Here is a 16,249-nt window from a genome sequence, read left to right on the forward strand (position 1 = left end):
TCTTTACCTTGGCAGGATTTCTTCTCAGCAACTGATGTACCCAAATCCTCCAAAGTGACAGGTTTGCTGCTGCTGCTCTGGATATGAATGAAGGGAAGAGGGCAGCATGTATCTTACTTGCTCTGTTGTACATATAAAGTCCACATCAATGCTGGGACTGTACCTTTGAAAATTCCATCTTTCAGGTCTGACATACTCAGAACTGTTAACATTGCTTTACACCATTTATACTTGAGACAAGCCCACTGGCTAACTTCTCACCTGCACAGCCCAGTGGAGAGCCGTTTTAAAGTCTTTATCCACAAGGGTGGGGTCTGCCCCCTTCTTCAGCAGCATTTGGGTGTGTTGAGGCCGGTTGTGGAAAGCTGCCCAGTGGAGTGGTGTCATTCCCTACAAAACCACAATCAGAGGGACACAGATGAGCACAGGATATCAGGAAGGAACCTGAGGGCGTCACCAGATGTGCTGGTTGCCGCCTGTCCATTCATTCGTTCCTTGAGCCATTCATTCAACAGATATTTATTGGGCTTCTACTTGGTGCCAGGCAAACAGGTGTTAAGGATACTACAGTGAATAAGATAAATAACATCCTGTCCTCGTGGGAATTACACTGTGGTAGAGGAAGATAGATAATAAATGCACGCAAACAAGCAAAAGGATTTTCCAGATTGTTGAATGCTATAAAGAATGTACTTGGGGTGCTGTGAGAGAGTAACCACCACAGGGTAGGAACTGTTCTACACAGGCCTCTGTGAGCCGGGGTGAACTGTGGGAAGAGACCAGCGAGCAACAAGTCACTGAGGCCGGCACCCGTGATCAGTCATGCTGGGATGCCATCTCCCGCCACCAGGGCAGGGGCACTGTCTATTTTACTACGGTATCCCCAGGGACTGAACCAAGGCTAAATAAACAGCTGTTGAATGAACGAATGAAAGAATGAATGAACAGGGAGAGGAGGAGAAAGAAGTGAGATGAGGCTGGAGAGAGGCAGGGCTGATCCTGGGAGCGTGGGATGCGGAATACCCTGTATAAGGCCTTTGGATTTTATTCTAAACTCAATAGAAAGACAGTGGGGGATTTTAAGCAGATGTTGACAGGATCTGATTTACATTGTTTAGAAGAAATCACTCTGTGGCAGCTTGGAGAACAGATCTGGATGAGTCAATCTGGTGAATCCCACCTTCTTTCAGAGCTTAAGGTCACACACTATAGGGATCGTTTAATAATAAGATAAGCTTCTTCTGGGAAACATTTGCCAAAAAGAACCAGTATTATTTGGGAGTGTACTATGAAAAGATGGCCTCTTCTCCTTGACTATGGCTCTCAATAATATGAAATGTATCTAAAATGATTCTAGATTAAGATGCCTGGTAAAGGGAGCAAAGGACACAGGTAGCTTTCTCTTTTTTGGAGCTGTCTCTGCAGGAAACATAAAGATAATGTCACCGCCTTGCCCTTCTCTGCTCATCCAAGATGAGCTGAGTGGAGGAGATGGGCCTCAGCCTAGCTAGGAGTGCAGAACTAATATTATTCCAGAATTAATATGTATTAATCTAGAGATCTTTATGAGTTCTTGTGTATATTATCTCACTTAATCCTCCAAAGAGCTTTTTGGATTTAGCATTGTAGTGAAGTCCACTACGTGCTCACCAAACTCTACTTCCTCTCCCTCCCGGGCGCATAGTCAGTCTACACTCCCCAGCCTCCCAGCAGATACATGTAGCCACAAGACTGAGTCCTGAACATTGCAGTGTGGAAAGGATGGAAGGATGGAAGCCCCTACCCATCCAAGGTCTGTCCAGAAAACAAAACCTATGTCGTCTTTGACCTATTTTCTTCTCCTCACCTGACAACGGAATGTGGAGGAGGACAAGGCTCAAGAATGTGCTGGAATCATGTGATTAATCAACTCAGGACCTGATGAGGTAGGACAGGGTCACCTCATCAACCAGCACTGGGCTATGAAGCAAGCAGGAATTAAGCTTTTATTATGTCAGGCCACTGAGATTTTGAATTGTTTGCTATAGCAGCTAGCCAACTCTGACAGGTGCCACTGTCCTTCCCGTTTTGTGGAAGAGGAAGCTGAGCTCTAGGGAAGTTCACAAGTCTATGGTTGAGCTGAATCTAGGGTGTGATGTTTGTGGGGCCATGAGATTAGAACGTTAAACCCCCTTGACCTGTTCCATATTCTAAATCATTACACTATGGTCTGCTTTCAAGTTTCAAATGTCACATAACACTGAGCCTCCAGATACTCTTAAGGATATTTCAAGAAATTGGTTCCATATGGAAAAGAATGCTGGTCTAAAAACAGTGGAACGTCTTGTTCTTATTCCAACAGCTGAATATTACTTGGGATTCAGAATAGCTCAAAGCATTTCAATGGGTCCTCTTCATTTTTTAATTTGGCCCACTGGAATTAGACATCTGGACTCCAGGGAATCAGATTCTTTTTACTGTGCAACGATTATTCCCAGTGCTGAGTCCCATGTGCTTCAGAATCATTGGCTTCCTTATGAAGTGCCACCTGTATCCAGGGTTAAAGACATTGGAGACAATTTTTAAGTCACTGGGGTGTTAAGCTTCAAGAAGGCAGGGCCCGGGCTTCCCTGGTGGCGCAGTGGTTGAGAGTCCGCCTGCTGATGCAGGGGACACGGGTTCGTGCCCCGGACTGGGAAGATCCCACATGCCACAGAGCTGCTGGGCCCATGAGCCATGGCCGCTGAGCCTGCGCATCCGGAGCCTGTGCTCCGCAACGGGAGAGGCCACAACAGTGAGAGGCCCAAATACTGCAAAAAAAAAAAAAAAAAAAAAGAAGGCAGGGCCCTTGTCTGCCTGCCTGAATCCCTGGAGCCTAGAACAGTGCCAGGCACATTGCGGATGCTAAGTAAAGGCTTATTAAATGACTGACTGACTTCTTACTGTTCTTGATTGAATTTTTTGCTTTTGTAAAATTTGGCTTTGCTTTCTAAAATCATTCACAGAAGAAAGACAGAACATGACTTCTTTATAGAAAATGAATTTGTCTGATATGATCATTGTTACCAACTGTTCAATTGAAACCTGTTAGAATTCTTGATGAGCGCTCCAAATGAAGTAGATAGCTATATCACTATATGCAGAGAGACAGATTTAGCAATATGAGAATTCAGTGTGAAATTGTGAATTAAACTGTCATTATGCACTGTTAATCATTGTCTCCTAAATACAGCTTCTAGGCTTTAAAAGTTATTCTCTTAAAACAACCACCACCTCTCTCCAACCCCCTGCTGGAAAAAACAAAACAAAACAAAACAAAACAAACCCCCCACCTCCTGCACACTTTGGTAAATGGTGGGGAGGAACACTACCATTTTTCATATACCTACTTGGTGCCAAGAACTTTATTCACTTCACTGAATCTTTACAACAATCCTAAGAGATAGGTATTTTTAGACCCATTTTACAGGTGAGGAAACTGAAACACAGGTTAAATATTGGGTTGGCCAAAAAGTTCGTTTGGGTTATGGACAAACCCGAATGAACATTTTGGCCAAACCAATAATTTCCCTAAGGCCACTGACTGGGTACAAGGCAAAGGTGGGATTCAAATCCAGGTCTCTCCAACTCTGGAGGAAAATGCTCCTTCCACACATCAAGCTAGTAGACTTTCATTTTGGAAATGAGCTCAGCTGCTGGACAATTTTTTTCTTTGTGATTTTAGCTAGATTCAGGGTCTTCTCACTTTCTAGAATGGTGATTCTCAGTAGCATAAGGGTTGCCACCCTTTATTATTATTTGTTTCATTTGGCATCACCTCTGGTTTTCTTCTAAAAGTGCAGCTGGCAAATACTTATTTTTGTAAGGTATTGAAATATACATATTCTCCCCCCCACTCCTCGCCTACCCTGGAATTTGGGATCAGTGTTATAAATAACTGTTGATCCTCTGAGTGGCCCCAAATCAAGACTTGAAACATTCTATTACTTCTCTAAATAATAATGTTATATAATATAAAGTTGTATATTTATATTACAATATAAACAGGTTTCAAATGTTCACTCAAGTCAAGGGAGACTTCCTGTTGCTATTTTTTTCAATTGGGCTAATAAGAAATACAAACACATCCTCTTAGAGTTAGTAATATGAAAACCAAAACTTTTAGAATCAGCTCAAGTGCAGCCCTTCGTATTGCGCAACACACTTCGTTTAGGAACTTTTTCCTACAACTGCCTCCTCCTTCCTTCAGCTTCTATTCACACAGCTAACACATCCTAGTTGTGTTATGTTAAGACTCTGGTGGCCATTTAAGGGGCAGACTTCAGGCTTGGCAATTGGCATTTGCACTGAGCTGTGATAGGGACTAAGATTAAGCTGTGATGCACTTAAAGGCAGAGGCTGTGGCTCATTCACTGTGATATGCCCAAGTACACATTAGGTGTTCAAGAAGTGTTCTTAGGAAGAATTAATTAGTGAATTGCAGGTTATCCAGGCTTCCTTGAATTCATGGGGAGTGTAAGATACTAGAGTCTGTCAAACGCAAGCCAGTCACCTGTGTCCAAACTGTGAGTCTCCTCATTGAGTCACTGAGGACTCAACTGGGCCTTCAGAGAATCTAAGGGCTGAAAATCTAGGAGCTACCTGAAGATATATTACAACAAACACCCAGATGACTCTTGTAACAATAGAATTCCACTTTCTTTAAAACAGAAGGAGTATTGGCTCAAACAGTGAAGAGTAACTTACATTCATTTAAGAACATAGCTCTCTAGAATGCTTTGGAGGGAAATGTTAAGTTTTGGTTGACTTAGGATCCATCTCGAGATAGCTGGTAGGACTGTGTGTGGTGACTGTTGGGTGCATAGCGGGGCTGTTTTGGAACATGCTCTTGTACAGATGAGTAATTCTGTGCCTTGAGCCTGTGCTACCAACATTTCAGTTAAGGGCTTTCAAGTCCTATTAGCTTCTCAGACCTTTTTTCTTTTTTTCCAAAACCAGTGTAACTTTTATGTTTTATGAAGCAGAAATCTGATGAAGTGCTTAGCAGTTTTCATGTTTCAGAACTGCACTTTTAGACCAGCTCTTGCAGATGCTGAAAGACACAGAGAGAGAAATGTGTGATGTGGCTGGGTGCTTGGTTCATCCCTCGCCTTGGTGCACTGGGGGCAGAATTTTAGCAGGTGTTTGAAAGATCAGCAAAACAATTCTAGATCATCTGAAAGATCTAGAGTTTCACAGAAGTCCAGTCTGGCTCTGTTTGACATTTTAATATCCACACATTATTAATTTTGTGACTACCTCTCACAAAAGTTATAGAGAGTCTTCTGTGTACAAAAGATTGGAATAAATGATGTACCTTAAAAGATTCTAAAAAAAACTAGATGGTTGGAAGTGCTGTAATGAAAGCCATTTTCTTCAAATTTATTTGGGACAAACCTTACAATTACAGATCACAAAGATTAGTAGTGCATTAGCAAAAAAAGCTTGCATATTAATATTGCAAATTTGTTCTTTAAAATAGTTTGATATCTGTTATTCAGTATAATTTTTAAAATTCTATATATTTTATTTTATGTAATTTGAAACATTTTTCTGAGAAGGGATCCATAGGCTTCCCCAACATACCAGATGTGTCCATGTCATGAAAATGGACAAGGACCCCTGCCCTAGAATCTACAGTACATTTTTGAAGATCCAGAATAATATAAAATCTTATTTTTTTTTGAGAGGAGATTTTGGAAGTAATTAAAAGTCACCTGGAGTCAAGCCTGGTACATAAAATGGGTCCCTGAGTTGGGTCAACAAAACAAAGAGAGAAAAGGTCAATAAAATAAAATTATATGACTTTTTCTTGAATTTAATAATGTAATTCTCTCTTTATCTAAACATGTATTTTTGGGGGGACTCTACTATGTGCAAGTTACTGAACTAGATTCTAGGGACACAGAGATAAAAAATACTGCCCCTAGAAAATTACGGGGAAAGGAGGGCTGGGGGACAGAGGGCAGCGAGGGCTCCTAGGTAGTAGTGACTCTGCTCCATGTGTTAAGGTGTTCATTTGTAGGATAAAAATTCTGGTGCATTATAGTTCTTTTTTTTTTTTTTTTTTTTTTTTTCTTTTTGCGGTATGCGGGCCTCTCACTGTTGTGGCCTCTCCCGTTGCGGAGCACAGGCTCCGGATGCGCAGGCTCAGCGGCCATGGCTCACGGGCCCAGCCGCTCCGCGGCATATGGGATCCTCCCAGACCGGGGCACGAACCCGCATCCCCTGCATCGGCAGGCGGACTCTCAACCACTGCGCCACCAGGGAGGCCCCATTATAGTTCTTTTGCTTTATTACTTCACCTTTTGCCAAGTGTAAAATAAAAAGATTTCTAGGGTCAGGGACTATTTCTATTGATTTTGCCTTTATAGTGCACAATCTCTGCTTATGCTTGTATCTTAGGAATGTTGTAAGTGGATTTTAGTGCTAAGAATTATATCCAAAGATTCGCATCTGTTTTTGCCACTTGGATTTATTTTCTGAGAGTGCTGTTGTAATGGAAGTTTGGAGTGTCAGGCCACTCACAAAAATCTACTTATATCAGAACGTGCATTTAATATAGGGTCAGCCATCTATCCTAAATACCATGCATAACAGTGCTTTTCTGGATAAATGCATTCAAAGTTCTAACCCAGATGCCAACATTTCATAGCCATTTTTGATGGGGTGCTCTTCGTGTCAAAGCTAAAATGAAAGCAGGGGAGGTTAGGTTCCAGGAATTTAGCAACTTAACTCTCTGTAGCTGTAACAGACAAGCCTCTCTCTTTGTCAGTGATTCCCCTGAGGTCCAGAAGAACAAAGGCACAAAGGACCATCTGACCCATCTGATCCATCTTGCCTTTCCCACAGTGTTAAACTTTACAGTGTGAATGGCTTCTAAATAAGTCAGTTTATAACTAAGCAGTGTGGTTAATGAAACAGGAAAAACAAACAGATCACTGGAATGAGAACAAAGAGTTCAGAAATGGAACCATATATTTAAAAAAAATCTTGTAACAAACTAAAAGAAAATTTAGCATAGCGTAGCTATGTCCCTAGGGGTAGGGAAGGCCTTCTTTAAAAAGATACCAAAAGCAAAAGCAACAATGGACAAAAATGATCATTTTGATTATATCATATTTTAAAATTTCTGTACATGAAAAGACATCATAAACAGTTCTAAAATAAGGAACAGACTATGAAAAAATATTTGCAATCCAACAGCAAAGGATTAGTGTTCAGAATATAAAATAAACTCCTATGAATCTGTAAAAAAATTACAAGTAACACAACAGATGGATGGACAAAGGACCTAAACAGGCAAGTCACAGGAGATCTAAAAATGACTATTGCACCTATGAAATTATGCTCGATCTCACTGGCTATAAGGGAAATGCAAATTAAAACAATAACCAGAAAATCCAACAATAGGAAAACAGTGATAAACACCCTTTTACACTATGGGTAGAGCTATAAATTGATGCAGTCGTTCTGAAGAACAACCAGGCATGCATATTAAAAATAAAAATGGGGAATCATCATGCAATGTTGGTGGGAATGTAAACTGGTGCAGCTACTGTGGAAAACAGTATGGAGGTCCCTTAAAAAACTAAAAATAGAACTACCATATGATCCAGCAGTTCCATTCCTGGGTATATATCCATAAAAAATGAAAACACTTATTTGAAATGACACATGCACCCCAATGTTCATAGCAGCACTATTTACAACAGCCAAGACATGGAAGCTACCCAAGTTCCTATCAATAGATGGTTGGATTAAAATGATGTGGTGTGTGTGTGTGTATATATATATATATATATATATACACACACACACAATGGAATATTACTCAGCCATAAAAAGAATAAAATATTGCCATTTGCAGCAATGTGGATGAACCTACAGAATATTAAACTTAGTGAAATAAGTCAGACAGAGAAAGACAAATACTATGTGATATCACTTATATGTGGAATCTAAAAAATAATAGAAAAGAATATATATACAAAACAGAAACAGACTCACAGATATAGAAAACAAATTTGCAGTTACCAGTGGGGGGGGGAGAGGGACAAATCAGGGGTACAGGATTAACAGATACAAACTACTATATAAAAAATAGATAAGCAACAAGGATATACTATATAGCATAGGGGATTATACCCTTGTAGTAACCTATAATGGAATATAATCTGCAAAAGTACTGAATCACTATGCTATATACCCAAAACTAACACAATACGGTTCATCAACTATATTTCAATTAAAAAAAATAGAACCCCTCCCCCACATATAAATGTACACTCTCTACTGCCCAACAGTTTTTCTTCTAGAGAAATGCTCGTATAAAATACTCAAGGAGGCTATACAAACACCCTTCAGAGTAGTGTTTGTGATAGTGAAAAATTGGAGACAACCTTAATATTCATTCATAGGGGAACAGAAAATATAAGGACGTATTTTCATAGTGTGAAACATTATGAAGCCATTAAAAGGAATGAGCCAGATTTATATGCATCAACATATCCAAGACACTCTAAGACATACTCTTGAGTGAAAATCAAAGTTGCAGAACAACATATAACATGAGATATCTTTCATGTTATACTCCATAGTGCCTATATGTCTATATATATATATACACACACAGTGTAAAAAAGACAAAAGACTGGGAAAGAGACACATCAAATAGCAATTGGGGGCCAAGGTGGTGGGGTGGAAGTAATCATGGACTTCTAGTATTACTTGTAATATTTAAATTTTTAAAGAAGCAAATGTGTTCATGTGTTACTTATACAAGTAAAAACTAACAACACAAAAAATGTTTTAAGTCACTGAGCTCAGATCAGGACAGCCTCTAGAGTGATATTCATCTCTCTGATATAAAGTGCCACATATCGGGCTCCCCTGGTGGCGCAGTGGTTGAGAGTCCGCCTGCCGATGCAGGGGGACACGGGTTCGTGCCCCGGTCCGGGAAGATCCCACATGCCGTGGGGCGGCTGGGCCCGTGAGCCATGGCCGCTGAGCCTGCACGTCCGGAGCCTGTGCTCTGCGACAGAAGAGGCCACAACAGTGAGAGGCCCGCGTACCACACACACACACACAAAAGTGGCACATTGTCATGGTTTTTTTTACGTAAGCAGTTAGAAGTTGGCTTCAGAAACAGATTTTTTCCTTCCTCTCTCCCTCTCTCCATTCTTTAGTTTCAGTTAACAATCTAATATGTCTCTTAATGAAGTTAGATTTCTATTAATTGATCATTTAACCTTTAACCATTATTGGGATAAGCTTGGGAGTCCTTCAGTTATTGGAAAATAATTTTATTCACACTATGAGGGGTTATGTCTTGCTCTTTCCTCTTGTCATTAGGAAACCATAATGTTCTGCCAGCAATAGCTTACCTTTTCCCTGATTTCTTTTGCCTTTGCTGTTTTTTGCTTCCTGTTATTTAGCAGATGTAGAGTGTGTGTGTGCTTTAACTGTTACCCCCTCATATATGATGGAGACTACACTGTGCTTGGAAGTCACTGGAAAAGTGATTGTGGGAGGGGCGGGGTTCAGTAAGCGACTGCTTATTCAGAACACCGAGAAGCCAAATGCAGGAACCCCTCCAAGGTAACAAATGACAAAGCCTGGGCCGTGTTCTTCCCATTTCAGAACTGTCCTTTGTCCAGTGGCAAAGAGCAAATTAGCCCTTGCAAATTTATGTGGATTGGCTCACACCAGCAATATATATGTTAATGAAACACACAGGCAAGACTTAGTAGTTGGCTTCAGATGGATTTCAAACATGCTGTGACATGGTGGGAAGAGGAAGCTGTGACATTGGGGGGGAAGTGTCCTTTTTGAGGCTCCTGCTCAAAAATGCCAACAGGTCAGAAGGCTGGTGTAAGAGCAGGAGGAATCTTCTCCTAGAGGTTGCTTTGCATGAGAAGGAACTAGTTTCCAATATTTACCACATATTATCTGAAAAGTGTTACAATTACCACCGTTAGAAAGATTTTTGTCTACATTCATTGTCTCCACCAGCCAGGCACCTCCCAGGGTGGGAAAAAATAGGGAACTGTCACTTTGCTAGGGGAGGTTCAGCTCCACTGAGGAGGGGACAGAGCTGGATGTCTGGAAGAGGAATTTAGCTTTAGGGTGTGAATGACTGAACTTGCGCCCTTTCTAGTAAGTCCCAGTTAGTGGGGGGAGTGAAGGTAGGAGTTGGAGGTGGAAGAAGTGGTTGGCAAGTTGCCCAAAATCTAGAAGTTCTTGATCCGCTGACATAAACTGCAAGCCCCCAAGCTCCCTGAGTTCACACCATGGGCAGAGTGATCAGAGTGTACTTTCTCATCTCTGGTTCTCGTTTTTAAAGCAGAAGTTTAAAACAGTGCCATATTCTCTCATCTGAGGTTTTGCTTTAAACCACTGAGGACCATGGGGGGTGAAAGCAGCATGTGCCCACCGAGTCAGGGAGGTGTCCAACCTCAGACCCAGGCTGTGATGTAGGGGCTTTTTGGTATGGTCGTTACTGCCAAGCCCGTTGGAAGGAGGCCTTTGTTCAGAAGGCTCAAGAAAGATGGAGAGCACAGCCCAGGAGAAATATAGGGTATTTAAATCAGTTTTAAGAAACTATTAAAGAAATCAGGCTGGTTAATAAAAGTCAGACCTTTTTTTTTTTTTTTTTTTTTTGCAGTACGCGGGCCTCTCACCGCTGTGGCCTCTCCCGCCGTGGAGCACAGGCTCCGGACGCACAGGCCCAGCGGCTATGGCTCACGGGCCCAGCCACTCCACAGCATGTGGGATCCTCCCGGACCGGGGCACGAACCCGCGTCCCCCACATCGGCAGGCGGACTCCCAACCACTGCGCCACCAGGGAAGCCCAGACCTGGTTTGATAAAAGATCCTCAGCTGCTTTGGGGCGGCTCTGCCTGGTCTGATCCACCCTCCCTCAGGAACTTAGTTGGGAGTGCTGTGCTGTCTTGTTGGAAGCCTTGTACAGGATTGCCTTGCAACGTAAAGCAAACAGCAGTTGTGATCATTGGCATTAATAATGTAGCTTCTGGAGCAGGGAGCCTAGAATTATTATCTATCTGTCATCTTTCACTCAAAGAGAGAGCATAGGCAGCCATCGAAGTTTCTGGTACTCGAGAAGACAGGAAAGAGCAATGTTTATTTCTCAATGTCCAAAGGGAAATTACAAAATTTCAGTGGTATGATAAATGCTTAAATACTTAATGCAATAAAGCCTTCCCTATTAAAAGCTACCCACACACACAGAGGGATAAATTTCTGCCTGATAATTAATAGTGGAGACACAGGCTTCCCTCTCAGGGCAGGAACACAAAACTACTCCATCCCCTCCTTGCACCTTGAAGAGAGGAAGCACTGTGGTTCAGAAAAGCCCTTATTCCCACCCTAACATGCACAATGCCAACTGTTCCTTGAGAGGGCAGGCTCACCTCACTGTCCTGCTGATTAATCTCATTGAGGCTTGACTGTTGTACCAGGACTGTTAGGAGCCTGTAAAGAAAAACAGAAGAAGTGGCTTAAAAGAGCAGAGTCTGAATGCGAACATGACATTAGAAATACAGTCTGTTGAAGGCCTCCAAATGACCATATGCCCTTTGCATTTACTAGGGGAAAGATCCACGGAAAAAAAGCCAGTGTGATAGGTAAGAAGGCACAAGAAGGCAGGTAGGAGGAAGACCTCTATCTCTTCTCCCACCTCCTCTCTATCTTAGTGCTTCTGGAGCAGCCAAAGAGAAGGGAGAAAGCGAATCCTCACACTTATTACTCACCAGAACTGTATCCCTTTGTGTTCACTCTAAGAAGCAAAGTCCTCCAGTGCTTATTTTTTATTCATTTTCCATAAACTTATAGAGTGCTTTCAAATTGCTTCACCACTAGGTACATGTGTCATGCCTTCTAAGTGTACAGGTTATACCTGGAGGCAGTCAGCGTTTACAAGTTCCGCTTATTCTTTCTAAAACACACAAATACCTAAGCATGCAATGGCAGTTATCAGTGTGAAACAACTGCCAATGATTCTCAAGTTCAAGTTCTTATCCCACTTGGGCCCAATACTTGGTTGACTGAGGTCAGTACTCCATGTGTGGGAGAGAAGCAGTTGAGTATAGTGGTTAGGAGCCCAGACTCTGGAGCCAGACTACCTGGGTTCACATCCCAGTCCTGTCACTGACCAGCTCTGTGACCACAGGCAAGTAACTTCACTTCTCTGTACCTATGCATCCTCATCTATAAAATGGGGGTAATAAAAAGTGCCTACCTTACAGATCTCTTACAGATCAGTCCGTGTGAGGATTAAATGAGTTAATATGCATACAGCATTTAAAGCATGCCTAGAACACAGTAAGTGTTATTTCTAGAATACTTGACCCTAGTTTTAACCCTGGCTCCATCTCAGAATTCCCTGGGGAGATTTTTTTTTTTTTTTTTTTTTTTTTTACCTGGGCTGTACATTCAAGGTTTCTGACGCAGGAGGTCTGCAGAGAAGCGTAGCTTCTCCCGTTTAAATAAGCTGTTCAGAAAATTCTGGTAAACAATCAGATTTGGAAACCACTGAGAAAGGTGCTGAATGAATAAATCAATGGATACTCATTGTTATAGAAGGAACTGTGTCCCTCCCAAATCTATATGTTGAAGCTCTAACCCCCCAATGCCTTAGAATGTGACTATATTTGGAGATAGAGCCTTTAAAGAGGTAATTGAGTTAAAATGGAGGATTACAGCGGGCCTTAATCCCATTTGACTGGTGTTCTCATAAAAAGAGGAGATTAGGACACACAGAGTGACACCAGAGGCACACGCTTACAGTGGAAAGACCATGTGAAGAGGCAGCAAGAGGATGGCAATCTGCAAGCCAAGGAGAGAGTCTCAGAGGAAACCAACCCTGCTGGCACCTTCATGTTGGCCTTCCAGCAGCAGCCTTCAGAACTGTGAAAAAATAAATTTCTGCTGTTTAAGCCATCCAGCCTGTGGTATTTTGTTACAGTCACCCCAGCAAACTAATATACTCACCAAGATGATAAAGGATTGTCTATGGGCAGACAATGAAAAAATTCGGCAATTATTTTGGGAGAATTATTTGAAAAATAAAATGGCTTAGCCTCCTCCTGAATCAGATTTTCACTGTCTCTCAGCTGAGATGACATCTAAAGTCCTGAGCAGTAAATTGCTTAGTATTAATCAGAGGGATTGATCATACTGTGTTACAAAGAGAACTTAAATGGGGGTGGACTTCTTCAGTGGGAGGAATATAACCAGGAAGCCTAGGTTTTAAATCTAGTCTTATCACTGTTTTTTGGGGAGCCAGGATACTGCTGTGATTTAATTCGGGCCTCACCACTGCATGACCTCTCTGAGCTTCTGTATCCTCACTTCTCTAACAAGGATAATAACAGCGGTGGTGGTGGTGAGGGTTAAATAACATAACAGGTGTAAAACTCCTAGTATACAGATTTTAAAGGAACAGTGGCTATGACTGTAAACAGCACATCTCTTTATCCTTTCTGAATTCTAGAATTTCTCCGTCAGGTGGGAAGATGCTACAAAAATAATTGTATTTTGGTTCATGCTATTTTTTATATTTTCCCTTATAGCTGCTTTATCGGGGGGAGGGTAACGGGTGACTATCTTTCTTCTCTCTTTCCTTCTCTCTCTCTCTCTCCTCTCCTCCCCTACCCTGCCCTCTACTCTTCCCTTCCCTTCCCTTTCCTTTCTCTCTCTCCCTCCACCCATTAATGGCCATTGTCTAATCTCTAGGGCACATGTGGTCCTAAGTGCTGGGGGAGGGAGAGTGAGCAGAGGTCAGTGGTGGTCCAATCCGGTTATCTTCGGCTAACCCTGAGCAGACTGAGATCAGCTGTAGTCGGACAGGATCTTCTGGGGCTCCTCCAGAGCAGCGTGATCACACTGGGGGAAGTTGGCTCTAACCAGATGAGAATGGGGGTGGGGAGATCAAGACCTCTTCTCACATCCTGGGTGAGCCTCCAAGGGTCACAGGGTGAGCCCTGTGCTGGATAGTCCTCTGTTTGTCTCTCAGATCCAGTCTCTGCCCTGCAGTGTCCTACTCTGAGGCTGACCTCCAATAATTCATCATCCAGGTCCCTTGCCCTCTGACCTCCCACTGGGTTTGGTCAGTGGGAGAACCAGCAGGAGGAAGGAGAGAAGCCACTTCCCTTTCTGACAATGATTTTTTTCCTCTACTAAAGGCCTTGGCTCCTGCCAGGTGGCCCCTCTCCTACACTACAATGACAATTACCGCCCAGCTCTCAGCAGGCTTCCAGTAACAGCTTCCTTCCTCACTTCTCGTGGCCTAGGGGAGGAACATTTTCCTGCTTTTGGAGGGGAGTGGGGGTGGCAGATTGTCACCATCTCTTGCCGGTTAATTTCAAATAGTCTTTCATTAAACTTTCTTAGTCATCTCTTTTACTATTTCATGTCTTCCCTGTCACGACCCTGAGTGATATATGCCAATCTATATTGCTTGCCTCCATTTGATTCCTAAGTCACTGAGACTCATCGATCTTTAAAGCTGGTACAAATTTACAGATGAGTATTCTCTCTCTTTCTCTTATTTTCTGAAAGCAAATGACCTGCTGCACTACACTGCTTGCCAAGGCCATCACACGTTGCCTTGGTTGTCCAGCCTGATCTAGAAACCAGGTGTCTGCTTTCCAGCCTTGTGCTTCTATACTGTTCCGTGGTTCAGAGGTAATCTGCAAGAGACTTGTCCCACATCTGTCTTAATTAACAGCGGACTTGCAGACCTCTTAGTTTTGTTTTCTCAGAGCTCCTGTTTTGTGCTAAGGTGACTCTGGAGTATTTCTTCCATAACCCCCCAGCCCAATTTCCTATTAGCACCAGCTGAAACTCTGCTCTCAGATCTCCAGGCCACAGCATAAGGCTCACCTCATCCCAGCTGCCAGGACAGCAGGCACAGGTCCCCAGCAGGAGCTTTCCCAGACAGGCAGAGTGGTGAGTGATAAGAGCACGGAGGCCAGAGCCAGACTGCCTCTATGAGAAGTCCTGCTCCCTCACCAATCAGCCAGACCTTGGACAAGTTATAAAACTCTCAGTGCCTACATTTTCTTATCTGTAAAATAAACATAACAACAACCCTACTTCTTAAAGATTTGTTGTAACTTTAAATGGGTCAAAGCATATAAAGCACTTAACATGGACTTTACATACTATAATAAATTCTATATAATGCTTAATTTCTTAAAAGGCTCCCACCCTTTATATTCTGGGGTCTCGTGATTGCCGTTAGGTGATTGGTAGGCCAGAGAGGGCTCAGCTAGATGTACCCAGGAAAGGGGGGAGGGTTGTCTCCTTGAGCTTCTCTGTTTTGCTGGCCCCTTGGGCTCACAGTCCTGGAGGGGGCTCAGCCCAGGGATGGCTGGGAAAAAGGGTCCCCAAGCCAGTCATCTGCTCTCCTGTCCCTGAAGCTGCCTGAAACATCCACTGCAGGTTAGGATGCACCACCTGGAAACTAGAGAACAGGACCCCAAAGAAATGATTTCCTTCCTCCCTCTGGCTGTAGTCAAGGGCAATGAAAAGAGGCAGAGCTGCTGGCACTCTGGCAGGAAAAAAAAAAAAAAATCTGCTGGTAACCATGGAGACCGTAAAAAAGACTTTCAGAGAGCCCTGTGGCTGCTTTCAGAGGAAATCGCTGCTTGCCTTGCAACTCTAGCATGCGCAGTGTTGTACAAACACAACTGCGTGCTCTTTGGAGCTTTGTCTTAATGATTGTGCCCCCTCTTTCACATGGATGCCCTCTGAATGTCCCAGCCAAGGAAGCAAGAAAAGCAATGGGGAGCTGAAAGGGAGAAAACTCGGACCTGCTGAGAAGCAGAGCATTCAAAGCAGGAAGGGGACTCGTGAGATGAAACCTGTGCTCCTTTGCTTTTTGTACATCCAGCTTGCCTTCGTGTTCTTAATTATAGGTCCTTCATCCCGGCAGCAGCTTAGATTTCCCACAGAGATGTAGCTTAGCTAAGGCTGTATATTGCCACTGGTTGGTTTGCTAGTGAGTTGTTTCCATCAGAGAACCAAAATTTCTCTGGAGGCAAAGGGCTAAGTCAAGTGTCCCCTTGGCTTGCTTATAAGCAGCTTCAGTTTGAGACTTCACCCTAAATAGTCTCCAGCAAGCACCAAGTGGAAGGAGTGTGCTGTTTGGAAATATGGGAGTTAGTGGATTTTAAAAGGAGTATGAATACCTGAGTACAAGGCCACA

The 16,249-nt window shown here is 42.8% G+C and overlaps 1 protein-coding gene across 1 annotated transcript in view; it reads right to left on the reverse strand.

Annotated features, from left to right (window-relative positions):
* ANKRD55 (ankyrin repeat domain 55) overlaps nt 1-16,249 on the reverse strand; it is a 96,652-nt gene that overhangs the window by 32,435 nt on the left and 47,968 nt on the right. The window contains exons 5-6 of the mRNA XM_060091703.1: nt 11,451-11,511; nt 262-390 (exon numbers count right to left, since the gene is read on the reverse strand). Of these exons, the coding sequence (XP_059947686.1) occupies nt 262-390; nt 11,451-11,511 (190 nt within the window). The remainder of the gene's footprint in view (nt 1-261; nt 391-11,450; nt 11,512-16,249) is intronic.

This window comes from Mesoplodon densirostris, chromosome 3 (assembly GCF_025265405.1).
Source record: "Mesoplodon densirostris isolate mMesDen1 chromosome 3, mMesDen1 primary haplotype, whole genome shotgun sequence".
Taxonomy (NCBI): Eukaryota; Metazoa; Chordata; class Mammalia; order Artiodactyla; family Ziphiidae; genus Mesoplodon; species Mesoplodon densirostris.